At 41.7% G+C, this 23,133-nt stretch overlaps 1 protein-coding gene across 1 annotated transcript in view; it reads right to left on the bottom strand.

The window, feature by feature from the left end:
- LOC136151249 (uncharacterized) overlaps positions 1 to 22,887 on the bottom strand; it is a 226,314-nt gene extending 203,427 nt beyond the window's left edge. Inside the window, 2 exon segments of the mRNA XM_065912192.1 lie at positions 3,730 to 3,790; positions 22,733 to 22,887. Of these exon segments, the coding sequence (XP_065768264.1) occupies positions 3,730 to 3,790; positions 22,733 to 22,887 (216 nt within the window).
- Between the last annotated feature and the right edge of the window lie 246 nt (positions 22,888 to 23,133).

Below are 23,133 nucleotides of genomic sequence, written 5' to 3'. Positions count from 1 at the left end.
ACACATGTTCCAGAGGAAATTGGGAGTGATTTCCGACTCTGTCCTTTGCCAATTTCCTCTTTTCTCTCCTTTACACTTGGGCACCTTTAAGGGGTGAAAATTGCATTTTTCCTCCACCCTCTTCTCAATTTAGATTCTCTCTTTCCTGATGAGATTTTATCTCTTTAGTTCAAGCTAAATAATCCTTCAGTTACATTTTGCATCGATTCCTTCATTCATTACTCCTTGATGAGTGAGTGTACCCTTGTAAGCATTATTTTTAATAAGTTCATATTAACATATTAAGCACTTGTACTCCAAAAGTGAAATTAAAGAAACAAAATTTATCCCCTAGTATCTTCCTTCTTCTCACTTATATTTATTGAGTTCTGAAAAAAGAAAGCAACATATATAGAAGCCTTAACTAAAAATACTATGGGGTATTCTTCATGGCTTTTTTCCTTCATATCCCTATTTAATTCATATTATAGAATCTACCTCTAAAATCAAAATGAGCAGCTTCTAATCACACATTTATATGTGTGCTGAGTGTTAAATCTCTTTCTCTTATCAGGTCTTTCTTTGACATTTTGGTTCTTCTATTAACCACAAGTACACGATAGAGGGTGGAAGAAAGTAATACTTGGTGATCTGAACAAAGGGGGAGAAAAAAAAAAACCTGCCTGAAGTTTGTAAGAACTGAAAGTGTTTTCAATGATATTTTCCTTTTCATGAAAAGCAGCAAATACAGTTTGATGCCCACACTCCACTGGCAAGGAAACCCATGACCGAGTAACGCACGCGCGGCACGACAACACACCCATTTATGACCAGTGACACCCAAAGCCTAGGAAGTTTGTAAAAGGATGTGATTGTTGTCAGAAGGCGTCGGTCCGCGCTGGGAGCGGAGGCCGAGGGGCGCGGGGCGCGCCTCGGAGCCTGGTGGGCACAGACCAGCCAGGGAGAGAGTTCTGCATACTGCACACATCATCGCTCAGTTCAGGCCAGTCACATTGCATCTGGGATCACCCGACTGTGCGCCATGAAACCGTCAGCCCGCATTTGTGTCTGGCTGCTTTCTCCCGTCCGGCTGTAAACAAGGCCGGCTCGGGGTCGCCGCCCTCCCGCCCGCGCGCGCAGGACCCCGCAGCCAGACCAGGCCGGCGGCCCCCCGAGCCGGAGTTAACGTGCCTTCTCCCAGACGGCGCTTCCAGGGCGCACGGCGAAGTCACGGGGAGAAGCAGCTTTGGAGTGACAGCCTCAGGGTCCCTTTTCAGAGATGCTATCTCAGATTCCTAAGCAACCTGGCCTGGCGTGTCTGTTCCAGGAAATTAACGGAGGTGTTCCTAAGGTGAACCGCTGGTGTTCCGCAGGCTCGCTGGGCACAGTCATCGTGTTGGGAGAAGCGGGTGGTGGTGATTGTTTTTGCTGCTTCAGTGCTCTGGAGTTTTGCTTGGATCAGCCCCCTCCGCACCCCGCCCCCACCCCCCCAAAAAAAGACACGGGTAGAAATACTGTCTGGCCCACCTTATAGGAACCCACTCATGCCTGGATTGCTGGGTGGCGTGCAGTGATGGTCAACAGGCGCCCGGTATGTTGGTTTCCGTTTTCACCCACCTCGGCCACCCTGTTGCCTTTACACTAAAGCAAAGTTCTATTTGGAAGCCACATCCTCCCAATAATAAAAGGCAGGGGTGTGATTGGAGCCCTCTTCCTTGGCAAGTGGCATAAAGCTGATATTTAGTATTCGCCACATTGAATGCTCCTAGACAGCTGGTGTGTCCCTGTTAAGGCTTTCATTTATTCAGCTTGAGCAGGAACTCTTTTTGTTCTCCCAGTCTATTACTTTGTCTGTTTAAGGGATAAGAGCCAAAGTGAAACAGCTTGCAATTTGCACCTGTCTGCGCTAAGCACTCCGTGTTAGATTACGTGGTGCGCACACCCTTCACTGCTAATGAGAATAAGACTGTGTGGGCTGAGTGCAGTTTTGTTGGGGGCCTTATCACATGTGATAGTGGTTTTTTTTCTTCTGTAAATGACCTGATGACTTCCTATTCTGATCTTTTAGGGTTCCCAGAGTAGATGAATAACATTCCAAAAATGTAAAGTTGCATATTCTTTTTTTAACATTACATGTCAGGTAAGTAAGAATTGAATTAATATTCAGCCTGAGTTGCCTCTGATGAGAAAGAAAAAAAAATGCTAAATGATTTCTAAGTTGTTGCAAGTACAAAACACCTACAAAAAGTGAACGTGTTAGTTGCTCAGCCCTGTCCAACTCTTTGCAACCCCACCGACTATAGCCCACCAGGCTCCTCTGTCCATAGGATTTTCCAGGCAAGAATACTAGAGTGGGAGCCATTCCCTTCTCCCGGGATCTCCCCGACTCAGGGATTGAACCTGAGTCTCCTGCATTGTAGGCATATTCTTTACCATTTGAACCACTAGGGAAGCCCCTAAACACCTATAAAGACCTTTACTTTGTAAAACTGGCCATGAAAAAAAAAAAGCAGATAAAAGCATTTTAGACAAATTTCAGAAATGGGACTAGTTTTGGAAAACCTGTCAAGTGCTTGAAAGTCAACCAAAGCTCTCTACTTCTATTACCTTTGAAAATTTAAGAACTGAATCAAAAATAAAACCTTGAGTGACTGACTTCCAAATCTTACGTAGATACATTGATCTGACTCACTATCATGTGAATCACAGACTCAGTTTTCAGCAAATGCAAAAATGTCAGCACATATGATTCTTTCCAGCTTTTTCCAGAAGTTCCCTGCATCCCGCTTAGCTTTGATTCCTTTGAGGAATTATATCAGGGGACTGGCATCTATTTTTTGAAGAATTTAAATTAAACTCATTGCAATGAAAGAACTTTTTATTATGGCTTATAGCACTTTCCCAAACCTTATGTATTTTTTTTTTTAGATCGTTATAATGATATTTGAATAATTTGGCAAAATCTCCTTGAAGATGATCCAAACTTTAGTAAATTACATTTATATACTTATGCGTCTTCTGTTCATCAAAGGGCCCATGCTTCATTTGGATTCCACAAATTTCTCGCATTGGCAGCTCTGTTGAAATAATAGTGGTGGGTTCAATGAAATTGAGGTGGTCACAAACATGGTCTCGCTAGTAATCACTCTGGTTTAACACGATCGTTGGCCTGCATCTCTCTGACAGAGAACCTCCCAGCTTGTCAGTGATGGCCTTTCCACACAGCTTCAGGAGTCCCGCCAGCCACTGCCGAATCTGCTTAGGTCAAAGGGTTGAGCCGTGTGTAATTCAGAACAGAGGGGGTCCCACGGTCACTCCACAAAAACAATTACACTACTTATTTCACTCTAGCCCTTGCCCAAAACTCACAAGCCTCATAACTTCAGTGCAGTCAATCTAATTCTGCCCCTGGGCGATAAGCCACATGAAAATATGTGATGCTGTGTTTATAAATCTCATCAAAAATAGAAACAGTGGACAGGCACAGTGAAGCCCTACTATGGATTGTGGGAAGCCTTGGAAATTCTGAAAGCACTTTTGTTTCACTTCTAGAGACCCTCTTTCGCGGTTACACTGTCTGCTCCACTCGTGAATCATCCTCTTTACTCGTGAGTGCTGCAATGGAGACAGCATTTCCATTCACTTCCATACTTTCTCTCCAAGGATTATATTATGAAAAATAAAGCTTAAAAGGCCGCTTTTAAAGGAAAAATAAAAATCAGAAAGGGGCTCCTGTTACATCAATCTTACCTCTCGATCCATGTTCTCTGCTCCTTGCCCTTGGCAATGCACAGATTTAAATCAAGTTCCCCTGAAAAAGAAAAGTAGTATTTGAAAACTAGAATAGATTGGCCCCATCTTAAGATCTATTAAGCAATTCAGGGTTGGAGAGAGAGAGCTACGATGCTTCTTAATGGTCCCTGCAAATCTCAGTTTATAGTCAATAGCATTTGATTTGGTGTCTTGGTTTTTTCAATTTTTTATTTTATTGAAGTATATTTGATGGACAGAGGAGCCTGGTGGGCTACAGTCCATGGGGTCGCAAAGAGTCAGACGTGATTGAGCATCTAACACACACACACATACACACACAGTTGATTTACCACATCACCTTAGTTTCCATATAGTGTACCATATAGTGACTCAGTTATTCATATACATATTCTTTTCCCTTCTAGGTTATTATAAAATACTAGTATCATCCCCTATGCTATTCAGATGGTAACTTGTTTTTATTGTTCTTGTTTGTTTAGCTAGACTTCTAACAAACTGAGAGCTGGCAAATACTCACAAGATGTTTTACACAAGTAGTCTCTAGGAAAAAATCAGACTTCAAATAGACAGCCTACACTTCCTTCTTTTATGCTTAAAAAAAAACAACTTCAGATTGCACTGAAGTTTATGGTGAAAACTTGCTTCACATGCTTTCAGTAGATTTTATATTTATCTTTTTTTAAATATTAAGATCTACCTTTGCAACTGTCCTAAGCAGATAATATCTGAGAATGTTGTTTAGTCACAAAGTCACTTCCAATTCTTTTGGGACCCCATGGACTGTACGCTACCAGACTCCCCTGTCCATCGGATTTCCCAGACAAATATACTGGAGCAGGTTGCCATTTCCTTCTCCAGGGGATCTTTTTGACCCAAGGGTCAAACCCAAGTCCCCTGCATTGGCAGGCAGGTTCGTTACAACTGAGCCTCCTGGGAACCCCCATAGCTGATAAAGTTAATGATAAAGACATATACTTAGGTACCAAGCAGATTAAATTCTGAGAATATCATCCAACAACGATATGGATTACGCACACCTCATGATAGGAAATGTGTTTGTAGTACTCTTAAAAAATCCTTAGAGTCATGCAGTTAATTATCCAGTTCAATCTATAAGCTATTCCATGTGATATTATTTCAATTGATAAAAATACTGCACTAGAATACACTCTGCAGCCAGATGATTATAATAAGTGGGAAATTTCAAAAATGAGGGATTGTCCTAGCATTTATTAGATTACTATAAATAGTTACCAAAGGGGCTTTTTAAACTTGGAATTTGCCCTCTTGAAATGGTTATCAGTATTTGGCAGTAAAACAAAGTATATCATGCATGAATGATACATGTGACTTTTTTTTTTATTCAGAGCTCTCAATCATAGTTTTAAAAAGTCAGTTCACAAAAGGCAAGCGAGCTCTTTCATGGCAATCAGTGTGGCAAGAGGAAAGATTTCAGTCCTTTTAGTGGTAATTTTAAAACTCTTTTATGTAAGCGAAACATGAAAGATCCAAGTTGATTACCTCTAAAATAAGGAGGAAAATGCAAAACTATCTAAAAGAAAAAACTGACATTAAAATGAGGAAATTTCAGCCAAGTAACAGAAATCGAAGTTCAATTTGCTTGTTTTTTCCACATCACAGTGACTGAAGAGGAATTCAAAAGCATCTATTTCTGAAAACAAACGTGGAGTGGAAATCTGTTTTCTTTTGTTTCCTTGAATTTGGCATCAATCTAATATAGAGCTGATCTTCCCTGGTGGCTCAGCTGGTGAAGAAACTGCCTGCAATGTGGGAGACTCAAATTCAACCCCGGGTCAGGAAGATCCCCTGGAGAAGGGTGAGGGACCTCTCGCCAGTATTTTTGCCTGGAGAATCCCAAGGACAGAAGTGTCTCCTGGTGGGCGACAGTTCATGGGGTCACAAGAGTCGGACACGACTGAGTTGACTAACATGATACATAGCTAATATTTGCCTTTAAAATGTTTGTAATTTGTAAAGTTGCTCACTTTACGCTCATCATAAATTTATTTGGAGACATAGAATCTACAATATGCAAGCCAAAAAGCACAGGTTGGCTCTATTCACATCATTCTAGTGCTCAGGAGACTTGCAGATAAGACAGACCGCTTCTCTCTCTTCACAGAAGACTGCGTTTTAAATATCTTTCTGCACCATATTCAGAATGCCGTATACATGCAGTAAGACTGAGTACAGTTATGAAATAAGTTCAGAATTCCTTCATTCTCTCATAGAAAGCATGTCCTTGAATCTAGAGAGTGCTTTGATAGAACCAACTGGTGTATCATTTTAAAGCAGGTATCCCTAAAGGGGAAGTAGAACCCAGTGTTCCTGGGTCTCATGACTCAAGGGTATGGCAGAAGGCTCCTCTGGCCTTGGTATCTCTGGGGGCTTAGATCAAGCATCATTTGCAATAAGGAATGTCAGTCTCCGGGTTTTGATGAGCTGGGATTTGGGGTTTGTAGTCAGGTGCCTTATGATTGAGATACAGCCCACTGAACAGAGTTGGTAAAGAATAATAGAGCCACCTTGAACCGGGGAAAATAAGAGCGCATGTCCCTTGGCTGTAGGGCCTCAAAAGACACGGGCAACATATTGGTTCTGGCCTAAACACTGATACCTGAATGTGTGTTCCCAGTGCGATTCCTGGGAACTTAATTTGAAGACTTCCAAAGTGCGAAAGCAGTGTTAAAAAGCCTTAAAAAAGACCCAATTGCTAAAAATTGCGACAAATAGATGAAAAAAATAGGTGTGAGACCAGTTGCAGAGGCCAAATCGGTGAGCTGGAGGCCCGGGGAGCAGAGTGGATTCTGAGGAGTGGGCAGAATTCGGAAACAAGCAGGAAAAGGTGAATGGAAAAGACCTGTGAGCACAGAGGGGTGATGAAAATGAGAATGAGACGTTCACAGAACAGTGAGCAGAATCCATCAGCAAACAGTAATTTTAATAAGTTACTGATTGACGAACAGTCACCACACCCCCGTAAAAACCTATCACTTGTGTAACTCACCAAAGATGAAGCCAAAAACCGATACTTTTACCAAACCACCTCTATGACCTATATTGTCAAGCAAGTCCAAAGTGGCTTTCCTTTCATTAAAAAAGCAAAAGGGAAAATAACAGTTATAAACACTATCAGTTTACCCCAAACTTTGTGTTTGGCCTTTCAGGAACCCCTGACTTAATGAACTAATAAGCAAAATTTTCACTAAGTCTACAAATTTGGACCACAGTGTGGCATATTTGCTGAAATTCAAGCAGCCTGCAATAGGCCTTCTTAGGTGGCACAGTGGTAAAGAATCTGCCTGCCAATTCAGGAGATGCAGGTTCGATCCCTGGATCAGGATGATCCTCTGGAGGAGGAAATAGCAACCCATTTCAGTATTCTTGCTTGGGAAATCCCATGGACAGAGGAGCCTGGTGGGCTACAGTCCACAGAGTCACAAAGAGTCAGACTGAGAGGCTGAGCATGCCCAACAAGAATCGCATTTTAAAAGCCGGTCTCAAACTTGCAAGCAGGTCCGTAATTGCAGTTTAACCTGCTTGCGAGTATCCCATTGACCATATCCTATGGAGCCCAGGTTAATAATCACTAAAAAGCTAATTTGTACAGTCACTTTTTTTTTTTTTTTTTTTGGTTTGCTTTAAGGCTGATCTCTTAAAATGGCTTTCACTGAAATTGTTGACATTGTATTGCAAATTAAATCCTGGCATTGCCAAATCTCTGAGTCTGGGTTCATTGCTTCCAGAGAAGGGAATTAGCATGGCTACAGCTGTCATTCCATTGCATTTTTCTTCTCAAGAAGACCAGCAAGGGCAAAGACGGTGTTAGACAGAGGTTGCAAGCCAGATTCTGTCTGCAAACATGTTTTGTTTGACCTCCACAGTGATTTTAAACAGATTGAGCCAATATTGAAAAATTTTTTTTAAAAATTGCCATCAAAATCTGATTTCTGGCTTCTCTTGGAAAATTTTAAAAAACTGGCAACATCAGTGGGGCGTGGTGGCAGCAGGTTCTTAAGGCAGTGTTGCTAGTGTCCAGGGTCCCAGCTCTCCCTGTTGCAGACTGCAAACCAAAATGTAAGCTCCATAGAGGCAAGGCTTGCCGACTTCATTGCTGCATATTCAGAGCCCAGAACAGAGACTGGAAGGAGAGGGTGCTTGGCAGACATTTAACATTGAATGATCTCAGGACTTCCCAGGCGGCACAGTGGTAGATAATCCGCCTGCCAATGCCGGAGACTCAGTAGACGTGGGTTCTATCTTCAGATCAGGAAGACCCCCTGAAGAAGGAAATGGCAATCCACTCCAACATCTTTGACTGGAAAATTCCATGCACAGATGCAACCGCCCATGGGGTTGCAAAGACTCGGACGCACCTGAGCATTTGAGCACACACGAAGGCACGAAACCATCTCAAGAGCAAACAAGTACTTTAATGGACGACTTTTAAACAACAGGCAGTGCTCAGGCACTGCCACAACATGCTTCACTTTAAAAAAATAAAATAAATGTGCAGGTCAAATAAATTCTGCCAGTCCTCAGGCAGAGAGAGAGACAGAGTACCCACATATCACTCTGCTAATGCTGCTGTTTTTCTTATAAAGAAACATTTCTCTGTATCCCTGCCACTCTCAAAAATAGAGCCACAAGTGTCAAGGAAAATGATGGTGATCACAGGCCCAGAACTCTTCACTCAGTTCTATTTCTGGCATGGGCTCTTTGGGGATCTGAATTTGACGTTTCTGGGAGACACATGCAAGTAGGAAGATACCCCGAATAACAAACTGGCCTACCAAGTCTCCCCTCTCATCCCATGCAATCGTGTTTTGTAGTACAATCTAAATCGATATTAGAGAATAAATAAAAGGACTATAAAATTTACCTTGGAAAGTCACTACTTAAACCTAACACGTGCATGCGTGCTCGGTTGCTCAGTCATCTCCGACTCTTTGCAACCCCATGGACTACAGCCCGCCAAGTTCTGTCCGTGGGATTCTCCAGGCAAGAATACTGGAGTGGATTGCCATGTCCTCCTCCAGGGGATCTTCCCGACCCAGGGAGCAAACCCTGTCTCCTGCGCTGACGGATAGATTCTTTACCACTGAGCCACCTGGGAAGCCCTAAAAACGTAACACACTATCACTTAAATAAAGAGTCGGAATAACACTGTGGAGTCGACTTGTGTTTGCAACTAGAAAGACACTGGTCAAATATCATATATTTGCACATATATGTGGAATCTAGAAAAATGGTACAGATGAACCCATTTGCAGGGCAGGAATGGAGATAAGGATAGAGACAGTGGATACATGTTGGGAGAAGAGCTGGGAGATTGGGACCGACATATACACTACCACGTATTAAATAGATGGGTAGTGGAAAGCTATTATATGGCCCAAAGAGCCCAGCTCGGCGCTCGGTGGTGAACTAGAGGGGTGGGATGGGGTTGGGGGGACGTGGGAGGGAGGTCCAAGGGGAAGGGTAGATATGCATACGTATGGCTGACTCACATGTTGTACAGCTAACACAGCGTTGTAAAGCAAATATACCCCAGTAAATTTTTTCAGTCTCTTGCACATAGGGAAATTGCTTAACCTCTAAAAGTCTCCAATTTCCCTGCATAAGAGTTGAGAAAATTTAAAAATTATATATGTCAAACGTCCAGCTTCCACTTAGGGAATGAAAAGCTGGCAGGCTGTTAGTCCCAAACATAAAGAAAAAAAGAAAAAAAAAGAAAAAGAAAAAAAGAACCCCAAATGTCTGTAAGTTTACAACTTTTCTGAAAGTCACCGGGAACTGCAGTCACAGAATAACCAACGAACCCAAAAGCTAAGGAAAGAGCAGTGGGTCCAAGGAGTAACAGGCTGCAAGCACTTGCTTCCTGGAATCGACATGAAACCCCTTAGAAGCCAGTAGGGAGACTTCAGCTAAAAATTGTTCATTAGTTTCTGAAGTCGTTAGTCAAATTTGAAAGGGACCTGGTGTGAGGATATGGAGCGTGTGGGCAGGATGCTCAGTGGGCAGTTCTGTCTGATTTGAATCCCCAACTGATCAGCTGTACTGTGCGCAGAGCCCATCCTATGCTTCCCCCCCCCCCCGGCAAGGGTGGAGACTCGCAGTCCCACCCAGCTGCCCACATCACATCCAGCCCTGCCCCATCGGGACCACCTTCCCACCAGGAAGCCTGGTCACAGACGCCCAGGACACATCCCATAGCCTGTCCTGGGTCGGGATTCAAACCGGCAGCCTTGCCCAGTTATTGAGCATATTCCCCGGCCCAGCCTGAACGGTGACCCTGGGCAGCCCCCCGCCCAGTCTACAGCGATGCTCAGCTGCAGAGCCCAGCGTACAATCCTACTCAGGAGTGGAGATCGGCAGTGGTCCTGCTTGACTGTGGGACACAGACTGGCCTTTGCCCAGGCAGGGAGTGACAGGGCATAGTCCGTGACCCAACTTGGTTTTACAGACAGCAACTGCATCTGACTGCAAAGCAAGCTCTCCAAGCCAGCCCAGCTGTGGGTACAGCAAGAGGCCCCACTGAGCAGAGAACCAGATGAGCAACCACTCCCGACAGATAGCACAGCCAGTAAGCCACTGGCTGGCGTGGAAGTCACATAGCTGATAAGGATGAATATCCAAATCATATAAGGGACTCATATAACTCAGGAGTGAAAAGAATCAGATCAATATATGGGGAAAGGACCTGAATAGACATTTTTCTAAAGAAGACGTACAAATGACCAACAGTTATCCGAAAGGGGGATCCAAATCGCCAATTCTCGGGTAACTGCACATCAAAACCACAATGGGTATCACCTCACACCTGTTGGATCGGCTGTTATCAAAAAGACCGGAATAACATGCGCTGGGGAGGCCATGGGGGAAAAGGGAAATCTTGCACCCTGCTGGTTGGAATGTAAATTGGTACAACCGCTACGAGAAACGGTAGGGAAGGGTCTCGAAAACAAAACGGAGCTACCATATGATCCAGCCATCCCACATCTGGGTATAATCACTATGTCAAATAAACATCTGCAACCCCACAGTTACTGCAACATTATTTACAATAACTTCCCTGGTGGCTCAGACGGTAACAAATCCGCCTGCAATGTGAGAGACGTGGGTTCAACCCCTGGGTTGGGAAGATCCCCTGGAGAAAGAAATGGCAACCCACTCCAGTATTTGTGCCTGGAGAATCCCCACAGACAGAGGAGCCTGGCAGGCTACAGTCCATGGGGTCGCAAAGAGTCAGACACAAGTGAGCAACTAAACATAGCACAAGACATATAAACAATCTAATGCTCATCAATAGAGGAATGGATAAAGAAGATGTGGCATATATGCAGAGGAATATTATTCAACTATAAAGAAGAAGCAAATTTAGACAAATATTGTGTGATCTCACTTATATGTGGAATCTTAAAAAAAACACAGAGAAGCAGAGAGTAGATCTGTATTGCCAGGGTAGAAGTAGGATGTGGGGGGAAATGAGTGAAGGTGAACTTCCAGTTCTAAAATAATAAGTTATGGGATCTAATTTATAGCATGGTAACTGTAATTTATAGTACTGTATTTTTTACTTGAAAATTGTTAAGTGAGTAGATCTTGAAAGTTCTCATTACTAAAAAAATAAAAAATAAGTATGCAAAGTGATAGATGCATTAACTAACCTTAGTGTGGTTATCACTTTGCAATATTCATTTATCAGATCATCATGTTGTACACCTTAAACTTACATGGTGTTATATGTCAATTATAGCTCCATAAAACTGGAAGAAAGCATGCAATTAATGTGTTAATGGCTCTCATATAAAGAGTGGGTAACATAATGAATATATGAGGAATTTCAACAAAGGGATAGAATAATAAAGAATCAGATGGAAATGTAGAAATGAACAGTATGTAAGAGAAATGCAGAATACGATCAACAAGCTCATTAGTAGTCTAAATACAACTGAGAATAAAATCAGTTGAACTCAATCCATTAGCAACAGAGATTATCAAATCAAAATAGAAAGATAAAAAGAGAGCAAAAACAGAAAAAACAAAAAAGAGCAGAGTATCCAAGAATAATAGAAAAATTCCGAATGCAGGAACATACCTGTAATTTTGAATATAGGAAAAGAAGACAGAGCACATAGACAGAAAAACCATCAAAGGAATGATGACTAAAAATTCCCTCGGATTAATGACAGATACCAAAGCAGAGATCGAAGAAGTTCAGAAAACATCAAGTAGGATAAAACATACACATATACGCATCACACTCAAACCACTGAAAACCAACAGCAAAAAGAAATCATGAAGATAACCAGAGAAAAGAGGCATGTCACACATAGAGGAACAAAGTTAAAAAATATAGTAGACTTCTCATCAAAACTCTGTAAGCCAGAAGAGCATGGGCAGACATCTTTAAAGGGCAGAAAGAAAAACAACACTAAATTTTAAAATTCTATAGCCGAGGAAAATATCTTTTAAAAATGACAGTAGGGAATGTGGGTATAGTAGGGAATGTGGGTATGGTAGGGAATGTGGGTATGGCAGAAAGAAGAGATTGTCAAATCCTAGCCCCCAAGAAACAATGTAAAACTGGAAGGGAGAAAAATCCAAAACAACCAGCTCAGTCTCTGGAAAGAGGCCAGAGGCTAACAACCAGTGGAGAAATATACATTCCTGGGAAACTGCAGAAATCAGTGTAAGTACTGTGGGTACCTCCTTGACCCAAGGTTGCTCCAATATCTGCAGTGACCCCTAACACCAGCTGGGCCAGTGGAGTAGTACTTCCAAGGAAGCGCTGGCAGTAAAAACCAGCGGTTCCACTCTCTGGCCTGGAATTTTGGTGACGAGAATGGAAAACTCATACCCAGTTGTACTGTGAAAGTATCAAAATCAGTAGAAAACGGGTGTTGACAGTCCATGGCTCTATTACGCTGAGTTGCAGTCCCACTTGGGATACAGTAGATCACTCAACTAATCAGAAATTTGATCAGGAGGTCCTGGAAATGAGAGATCAAAGAAAGGCTATGAATAAACAGGGTGCCCCATGCATCGGTGCTGATCAGGGGTCTGTGCACATGTGTAGGGAAGACTCGAGAATATGCAAGCTGTGTGCACACTCCCAGCTGACCTGGATGCTGTGCAGATCTACAGAAAAGACCTAGGAGGACCTGGAAGAAAGTAGACCTGAATTTTAAACATGTTCCCAGCCCCACACACAGATCCAATTAGCAGAGGAGGGAAATCTTACAGACTCAAGGTGTCTGTGGACAATCCTTGGTTGATCACTGTGCTGTGCAGATGCAGAGGAGCCTCCATAAAATGAACCTAAAACTGTTAATTAAAGTTTGAAAAAATTCAGAGAGACAGCAGCAGCCACACATCACAGGGAAAGCAGACTCGATAGCTTAAGTTCAGGCAAGTTACTAAAAACAAAACAAATGAAATACAAGCCAAACAACAAAATAAAACGCAACAACAATGGTCCTCAAGGCAAAAGCTCAAAATCACATTTGCTACACCATATTATCTAAGATGCAGGTTTTCAACAAAAATTTATAGGACAGTGAAGAAATAGAAAAGTATGACCTATATTCAGGAAAATAAGCTGTCAACAAAAATTAACTTTGAGTGGGTAAGGAGGTTGTATTTAGTAGACAAAGACTTCAAAGCAGGTTTTATAAAATGTTCAAAGAATTCTAAGAAACTGTGGTTTAAAAATGTAAGGAAAATATATTAATAGACTCAAATATAAGAAATCTCAAAAACAGGAAACTATAAAAACAGTCAAATGGAAATTTCAGAATCAAAAGATGTAAGGACTACAGTGAAAAATTCACCAGATGGGTTCAAAAGTTCATGAAATGAGATGGTTGAGAAGGAATCAAGAATATTAAAGAGAGATCAATAGAAATTATCCAGTTTGAAGAACAGAGAGGAAACATGTAGATAAAAACGAGACTCCTAGGAAGAGATGAAAGAAAAAAAAAAAGGTAGAAAAATATCTGAGGAAATAATGGCCTGATAGCAAATAGCCTTCCCTGGTGGCTCAGATTTTAAAAAGAACACCTGCAGTGCAGGAAACACGGGTCCCATCCCTAAGTTGGAAGGATCCCCTGGCGAAGGAAATGGCAACCCACTCCAGCATTCTTGCCTGGAAAACCCCACGGGCAGAGGAGCCTGACGGGCTACAGTCCATGGAGTCACAAAGGAGTCGGACACAACTGAGCATCTCAACAACAGCAGCAGCAAAGGGCCCTTGTGTTTGCAATTGAACTCTCTTCTCCTGGCCCACTCTCTGGAGTTTTGCTGGATCTCCTGGCTCCCTCTCCTGCAGCCACTTCCTCCAGATTACAACTTTTTTGATCCTACTTCATCACCCAGTGCTGATTCAGCTATTTCATTTTTAAGAAATTCATTGTCATCTCTTATCTATAGATCCCTACCATCCTACATGCTTTTATTAGCCTTTTACTAGCCTTGCAATAAAAAAGCAAGAGAAATATAAGAATATATACATATGAGATCTATATCCATATCTATCTATGTATCTATATTGAACAAAAGTTCATAGAAAGATCCTATTATATTCACCAGCTAATCTGAACAGAACATTGAGTTCTGAACATTCCCTTGCAGTCCAGAGGTTAAGAGTTTGTCTTCTGATGCAGATGGTGCGGGTTCGATCTCACCGTCATAAACCAAAACATAACACAGCAACAGTGCTGTAACAAATTCAAGGAAGACTTTAAAAATGGTCTACACCAAAAAAAAAAAAAAAAATCTTCAAAAAATAGGAAAAAAAAAAAAAGAGCATTAAAATATGTCCTCCCCAGAGCAGTGAAGGTCCTTCCACTGCCTGTTCAGGGCAGCCCAAGCCATTCCTCCCATCGTTAAGCCTTGCCATTTTCGTCCTTGAAAAGAACTTTGCTAACAGAGCCCACAAAATATGACACTGGTGACCTGGACTGTGATTAAAGTCTAGGGATCAGGGAAGACAAGCCCCAGCCTGCTTTATCCTAGCAAGAATTACGCTTTCAGTGTTCCTAGCATCCAACAGAAGAAAAATTCCAAGCTGCATTTACAAGGTAGTACCAACAGGGGGGAAACGATTGCCTTTAGCAAGCACAAGACTTGAGAAAACACGCCTGTCCCTTTGTTATTGATAGTGATCGATTGATCCCTAGAATCTGATTGAGAACATCGGGGTGTAAATCAGGACACATGTGCAGTTCCAGAAACATCACTGCTAGTCATTCATAGCATATTTCAACTGCCCCCGGCATGCATTTCTGGATTAGTATCACATAGGGGTTCACAAGAAAGCAACAAGGGCCATTTGTTTATATGGTCGCATTTCTACCCTTCATATTTCCTCATATTCAACCTTACGTGGGCCTAACGTATCAATAAGCACATCAGTGTGGCTTTGCATTTCTTCGTCAGGCATTCAGGAACAAAATATTGGTTGATTCACAAGTAAAGGGAAATTAGTGTCACGAAAGGATAATTTTGTTGCCTAAAGAAACAAACAGTATTACTTCTTCAGGGGGCCCGCTACCTGAACTGTTCCTCTAGGCAGGCACATTCTCCATCAGCAGGTTAATTGCTGGAATTCTCTGTATTCATCTCCAAGGCCCACATTCACTTGTGTATTCTCTCAATCATTCCACACATATTTATGGGGAACCTAGTATATGAAAGATCCTGTTTCAAGTGCAGTGGGTGATGATGATTCCTGGCCCTAAGGGAACTACAGCCTGGGTAGTAACTTCAGAAGGAAGGGCACAACCAGTGTGATAAAAATGACACTACCACCATTGAGAAACTGACCAAAACCTGAGAGCCCTCAAAAACTTAGACTGAAGTGGAAAAAAAAAAATTCAAACTCATTGGACATGTAAGTGTTAACGACGTGGTAATTGGTCAGGGACTGAGGCTTCATGTATATGATATCACTTTGTCCTCACTACGACCCCTAAGAGGGGCTACATTATCCCCACCGTACAGATGCTGCTGCTGCTGAGTCACTTCAGTCGTGTCCGACTCTGTGCGACCCCATAGACAGCAGCCCACCAGGCTCCCCCGTCCCTGGGATTCTCCAGGCAAGAACACTGGAGTGGGTTGCCATTTCCTTCTCCAATGCATGAAAGTGAAAAGTGAAAGTGAAGACGCTCAGTCGTGTCTGACTCTTCGCGACCTCATGGACTGCAGCCCACCAGGCTCCTCCATCCATGGGATTTTCCAGGCAAGAGTACTGGAGTGGGGTGCCATTGCCTTCTCTGACTTTACAGATGAGGACTTTGAAATTCCTGAGAGGTTAGGTGACAGGCCACCTGAGAAGCTGTGACCCAGGGTTCAGTGGCCAGCGTGCCTTTGCTGCACAGACCACAGCCTTAGCTGACCTCAGCTGAGTGGCTCACCTGTCACTTCGAGCCTTCAATAGACATTAAAGCCTAGAGTTGTTCCATGTGGGGTAAGTGGGAAAAAGCAAATGAAAAATGTATCATGACTGAAAAATGTGTGTTTTAACTAAGGGAGAGCGAAAACCTCTTACATTGCTTCCTAAGTGAATTTTGACTAATATTCATGTGTCTAAGTTCCCCAGCTAAATTCTACAATGGACCTTGAACACTCAAATTGCTAAACTAAAACTAGTGCTGAGAATTCCATGGATCATAAAGAACTTAAGAAAATGTCTCCATTTTCCTGGGCTTTACCTAGTTTCATATTCCAGTGGTCAATTGGAAAAACAGGAAAGGCAGTTCATAACTTCTTGAACTCTATCTTTCTAGTTCTCAATAAATTTAAAAATATTCAATCTGACTTAACTATTTCTTTGGCTGTTACTTTGTTATTACCAATATGTTAACTATATATACACACAAATAGATTTTCCAATATATAGATTTCCACATTTATATGTGGGGTTTTTGATGGCTTACTGTTAACAAGCTGTTTGGGGGGAAATTCACTTTTCTAGACTCTGAACGATGGCTTCCCTGGTGGCTCAGTGGTAAAGAATCTGCCTGCCAATGCAGGAGATACAGTTTTGACCCCTGAGTCGAGATGATCCCCTGGAGAAGGAAATGGCAACCCACTCCAGTATCCTTGCCTGGGAAATCCCATGAACAGAGGAGCCTAGCAGGCTACAGTCCATGGGGTCACAAAAAAGTCAGACACAGCTTAGCAACTAAACAACAACAATCTTCTGAACACTATCTAAAGGGAAGTTATTATCTAGAATTGTGACATTTTTTGTTTTGTGCTGTATATTCTTGTATCAATAAGTAAAACTAAGATCTCAGAATTGTCTATATTTTTCAAATGCTTCTGTTGGAATCTATGAAAATCACAAAAATAATGTAACCTTTTCAAACTGTGTTGAATATTTTAGATTCACTTTTTATTAATCTTTTGTCTCCGGGGTCACAGAGATACTGGTGGTTTGTAATCTAGGCCAGTGGTTCTCGAACTTTATGTGCATGCATGCTCAGTCATTCAATTGTGTCTGATTCTTTTGTGACCCCATGGACTGTAGCCTCCCAGGTATCCTCTGTCTGTGGGATTTCCCAGGAAGAATATTGGAGTGAGTTGCCATTTCCTCCTCCAGCGGATCTTCCGGAGCCAGGAACCCGCGGCTACATCTCCAGCATCTCCTGCATTAGCAGATTCTTTACCAATGAGCCACCTGGGAAGCCCCTCTCAAACTTCAGCATGCTTTCAAATCACCTAGAGGATGCTGGGCCTAGATCACTGAGTTTACATGACTAACAACTTTGAAGGTGATGCTGATGCTACTGGCTCAAAGACTAGCCTGTGGGAACCACAGCCTTAGATCAAGCTGAACGAGAGAGAGCACTAACTAGGAATCAACAGACCCAGACTCTAATCCTCGATCTGTCACTGTCTTGCTGTGTAACTTTATGGAAGTCATTTGACACCTTAGCTTCTGTTTCTCCATTAAGTTGTGTCCAACTCTTCGCGACCCCATGGACTGTAGCCTACCAGGCTCCTCCGTCTATGGGATTTTCCAGGCAAGAGTACTGGAATGGGTTGCCATTTCCTTCTCCAGGGGATCTTCCTGACCCAGGGATCAAACCCGGGTGTCCTGCATTGTAGGCAGACGCTTTACCATCTGAACCACCAGGGAAGTCCATGTTAAACAGCATACTTTAATTAAATAACTTATGAACATCCATATCATTCTATAAATCTGTAACTGACCCAGACAATACAGTGCACTCCACCACGCATACAAGACAATCTGAAAGGTCAGTTCTTAAGAGCTAAAATAGTCACTTTGTTTCCAGCAAAACATATGATGCTGCCTCATACTGTCATGTCAACAATAATGCCATTTATGAATTTCTAAATATCATCACATTATGCTAAATTGTGAAGAAAAAAAAAACATGATTTGTGAGTAAAATAGGATTAGGGACACAGCACTATAAAATGCTAACCAGCGACTCACAGGGGCAAAAAAGAGAAACCAAAAACAGTGGCAGGGTTTCCAACATGTTCAATGGTTAAGAAATGCACAAATACTGTAATAAATATGGCACTCTACCTTGAAAAAGACTGGAATTTTGCTGTAGATGTGGGCTGGCAAGAATTGCAGGTTGTGAATGATTTCGAAGTAGTGGAAGGAAGGTGACTAGAAATAAGAGAAAGTTGTAACAGCAGGTGTGAACAAATGTAACTCATTGATCTCAGCTGGGAGTTGGCATGAGCGTCGCAGTTCACCGATCTTTAGCAACCTTAAATCCTGGGGCCCGTTTTCTTGTCTTGGAAATGAAGGCCCTTCAAGGCATGCATTTATAGAAAATACTTATTCCATCAAATTTTGACAATTGGGTCCAATGTGTAGCCTCCTTCTTCAATTTACTTCTGGATCACTGCTGGAGATACTGTGGTGACTTTCTCATCCTTATTCACAACTTTGCCCAACAGCGCCTGAGGGCTTTGGGAATCATAGCAACATTTAAAGCTACTATGCTTGGTCAGTACCGGCAACAAAAGGAGCTGGATTTGGCAATTTCCATTTCAGTCTTTAAATATAGATAGAGCTTTCCTTTTGTACATGCTTGGCTACTTAAACCCGAACACTTAGGTTCATCTCAGGTGTTGGATGAGGTGAGGTTTGTTTGGGTTTTTTTTTTTTTTTGATGCATAAAAAAATCAAGAATGTGAAAAATAGGAAAAGACAACCTTCAAGGATAACGCTACCCAGAGATGCCAGAAATGTGTCCGTGTGTGTTCTGTGTATTTCTATGTGTTTCGGTTTACGGATGGAATATGCATATGCAAACTCATAACTCACCTTTTACTAAAATTATTCCCTGACTTATCATTCACATTCCATATTTTCAAAACAAGTGTTTGGCAGAATGACTATACTTTTGATAACAATTACAGCTTTGTTGTTGGAAATACTATTTGGCTAGATATAGAATATTGTGAATCTCCCATAATCTCTCCTAGATGGAATTGAATACGCCTAAGGAATGACTTCTATTATATGAGGGAACTTTCGGGTTCCTTAAAGGAAGGTCCAGACTGATTAAGGCTGATGCTTTGTGGTTATCGTTGACTCCCTAAATCACTCTTCAATCCCACGGACTGTAGCCCATCAGGCTCCTACGTCCATAGGATTTCCCAGGCAAGAATACTGGAGTGGGCTGCCATTTCCTCCCCCAGGGTATCTTCCCAACCCAAGGATCAAATGCCTGTCTTCTGAATTGGCAGGCAGATTCTTTACCACTGAGTCACCAAGGAAGCCCCAGGGCTGATGCTACCTGAGATAATTTCTGATGATGCTCAGTGATACCGAGTGGTTTCCATGAAAACTGAAGTTTCCAACAGAATCAGTCCCTCTTCTTCCCTTCAGTCACCTGTCAGAGAACAGGGTACTCATCTCTCTCCAACTTCTCATAAATTGAAACCAGCTTCCTCTTGATTACCCTTGTGTAACATCTTTATGGGAATAGTTTTCCCACACTTATTACGAACATTTTAATAGAATGTTAAAAAAAATAATAGAAGAAATTCAGAAAACAGTCATAGGAAGTATGGAAGGTATGGAAACATTTTTCACAAGCATAAGAAGAATCTACTGGGGTAATTCAGGCTTGCAGAAGAGTCAAAGGAGCAGTTTAATAACCCTAAGTTTTCTTGATTTCTCTTTTACACTTAAACGGCACATTCTGTCCACCAGGAAATCCTGTTGTCTCATGTATTTGAAATACGTCTATGATCCTGTAGCTACTCACCACCTCCTCTGCTAATTCTGGTCCAGTTCACTTCCATCCTCCTCCCAAAACTATAATCCATCTGGTCTCCCCGCTCCCTTCTCTGCCTCTCCCCTAGCTATTCTCAGACCAGCGGCCAGTCATCCTTGTAAGCTGGGCGATGTTTCCATGTCTCCTTCAAAGTGAAAGACCACTCATCTCCTCTCTCTCCCTCTCTCCTATCCCGCTGGCTTTGTTATTCCTGGAACATAACCATGCATGTCCCCTCTCAGCCTCAGGGCCTTGCTCACACATCACTGCCCCAAATGTGATTCACCCTGACTATTTAAAAATTGCCAGTGACTCCTCAACACTCCCACACACATACCCACACTCGCACAAGTAATTCCCTTTTATGTTGCTCCTTTTTATCCCCCATGACATGTGTTCCCTTCCACCACCCCAGGTCATTTACTTTCAACCATGATTACTCCCTATTGCCTCTTTCCCCTGACCAAGTTTATAGCGCTTGAGGACCACAAAGGCAAATACCTTTGCTGTCTCACTGATGCATTGATCAAGAACAGTTCCTGGCATATAACAGGTGCTCAATAAATACCAATGAATGAACCATTTTCAAATTCATGGAAACTAATATGAGGAAGAAGTTTGCTGACCTTTAAGAGAGAGAAAACAAGAAATAAAGATAAGTATATAAAAAGAAAATAACAAGAGAAGCTTTCCTCCAAACTACTAAAATAAATGACCAAGAGGAAGTTTCTTTTGATTGACCTGGTGATTTTTAAGAGATAATATGGCTTCACCGGTTAGAAATCAGTAAGAATAAAGAAAAGAAAGGAAAAGGGAATATGGGTAAAAATCTCAATTTGATTCCTCAATGAGAATTAGTCATTTGGTATGTGTTTCCACAGAGAGATCTCTGTTGTTCCCGTCTTTTGCTAAAGGATGTCACTGGCTCAGTGGACTATAACTTTACAACTTAAGGCTTTCCATTGTTTCTGCCAGGGTTATGCTTAACTGTAATCCAATCTATATAGTATTACATTTTAAGCTATGAGTACTTGAAAATACCCTGTCCCAATAAGCTCAATGGAAAGTTCAAATGCACTGATCATTTACCCATTTTAGGGTGAGGGGAGATCACATCTCTTATTGCATAGAAATAAAATAAACCCCCCAAATCCTCTATTTTAATGTACTTAGAAAGTTCCCTAATTCAGGTTTCAGAGATACGTGCCAATATCCTATATGCAAATATTCCAACTATTCACAAAGAACAAAAACACAAACAAAAGTAATTTGATTTTAGGAGCCATTTTGTAGATTTAAAAGGAGAAATTTTATATTAAACTATTATCAGTCTGGTGATGAATAGGCTTCATAGGACAGAAAGATAAATTAATGCCATCAATTATCATCTAAATTGCCATTTTACACTTAAGCATTATAAGTAACCAAGTGAAAATTTAAGAAAAACAAAATGAATTTTCAAAATTACATGACTTTTTTCCAAGTGAGATTAATGTAGAAATTCAGACATAGAAAAGTAAATAATCATAAATAGGCAATCTGAATAGTTCTACCAAGCTAACATTTACCTAATAATAAAAGAACTGTTTAATCAGTAATGTGCAGCCTATTCCTTTAGATTTCACATAATCTTGGTCAGTATAAAAGCAATCCTAAGTCTCTTTTCCTTTATCCAATCACAGCTTCTGGAATCTAATGATTCATGAACAGATTTCTTAAGTTAGCACCTATTTTCCTCTTCCAAAATTGTTGGCTATTTATGAATTTCTTTCCACAATACTTCCCAGTGAATATTACAGAACCATGACTCAGTAACACTCAGAATCCCTTTGCCTTACTTGCTTAATCTAAGATTAGGGTATCTGATTCAAAAAATTTCATAAATATATTTGTTTAATTCATCATTTACTTTTTCAAGTATGCCACTGGTCTGATTAAGAGCTGTCTTTCTAGTTGCAGGAATGGAGCTAGAATCAGGTCTTTTTTCTTTCTCTAAGTAAGTTGATCTTCGCACAGACTAGTAACCCATGGAAAGAAAAATAATATATTTTTTCTAATTATTTTTAATTGGGGGATAATTGCTTTACAGTGTTGCGTTGGTTTCTGCCATACATCAACATGAATCAGCCACAGGCATACATATGACTCCCCCCTCCTGAACCTCCCTCTCCCTTCCCACCCCATCGCACCCCTCTAGACGGTCACAGAGCACCAGGTTGAGCTCTCTGCATCATTCAGCAAATTCCCACCAGTTATCTATGTTATACATGGTAGTATTTGTGTTTCAATGCGACTCTCTCCATTCATTCCATCCTCTCCTCCTCCTACTGTGTCCACAAGTCAAGAACAAGCATATCTTAAGGTCCCCGCCTGGCCTGGCCACACGGCGCCTGCAGGCTCCCGGTGAAATAGCTGGTACAGCCAGAAGAGGCATTGCCGTGTCTCCACAAGCAGAAGCTGGGAGCGCGAGCCTCTCTGAGTCAGCGAAGTGTTGTCCTAATCTACACAGAGGGTGAGCATACTTTCAGGACCAGACACACACACACAAATCTAAGTAAAAAGCTAAGAGCCAATCCCGTCCCTTCATTTGAAACATAGCATCATGCGAATTCAAAATGCTCTGCTAAATCATGTTGCATCAACCAGCTTCGTAGCTAAGACCTGCAGGCTTTAATTACTTTCAGGGGAAAGGCTGGTGTCCAGAGAAAGTCTCATTATGAACTGGCACTTGCTCCAGGGTGGAAGGAGGCCCAGAACTGAGGCTGTCTTGGGGTTCCTTTACCAAGTCAAATATCTGTTCATCCTTCCTAGTGACGAGGCTGGTGATCTACATAATTAATATACACTCACATCGAAGTAAACATGAAATGATTAAACAGGAAGACTTTAACTAGACAGCATGTGAGGAGGGAAAAAAGAAAAGGAATTAATGGGTAGCAGAGTCTTAGAAACAGGGGAGAGTATTGTATGTTATTTTTGAGCTAAATTTTGTTCTCATCCAAAACCTAATTGGTTTTTAAACTTCTTTCTCCACAACAGCCCAGACAAGGTGGTTTGGAGCATGTGTTATACACAAAAT

Source organism: Muntiacus reevesi, chromosome 20, assembly GCF_963930625.1.
Source record: "Muntiacus reevesi chromosome 20, mMunRee1.1, whole genome shotgun sequence".
NCBI classification, from domain to species: Eukaryota; Metazoa; Chordata; class Mammalia; order Artiodactyla; family Cervidae; genus Muntiacus; species Muntiacus reevesi.
Note: the sequence above shows the minus strand (reverse complement) of the source record. Positions and strands in the feature narration are given on the sequence as shown.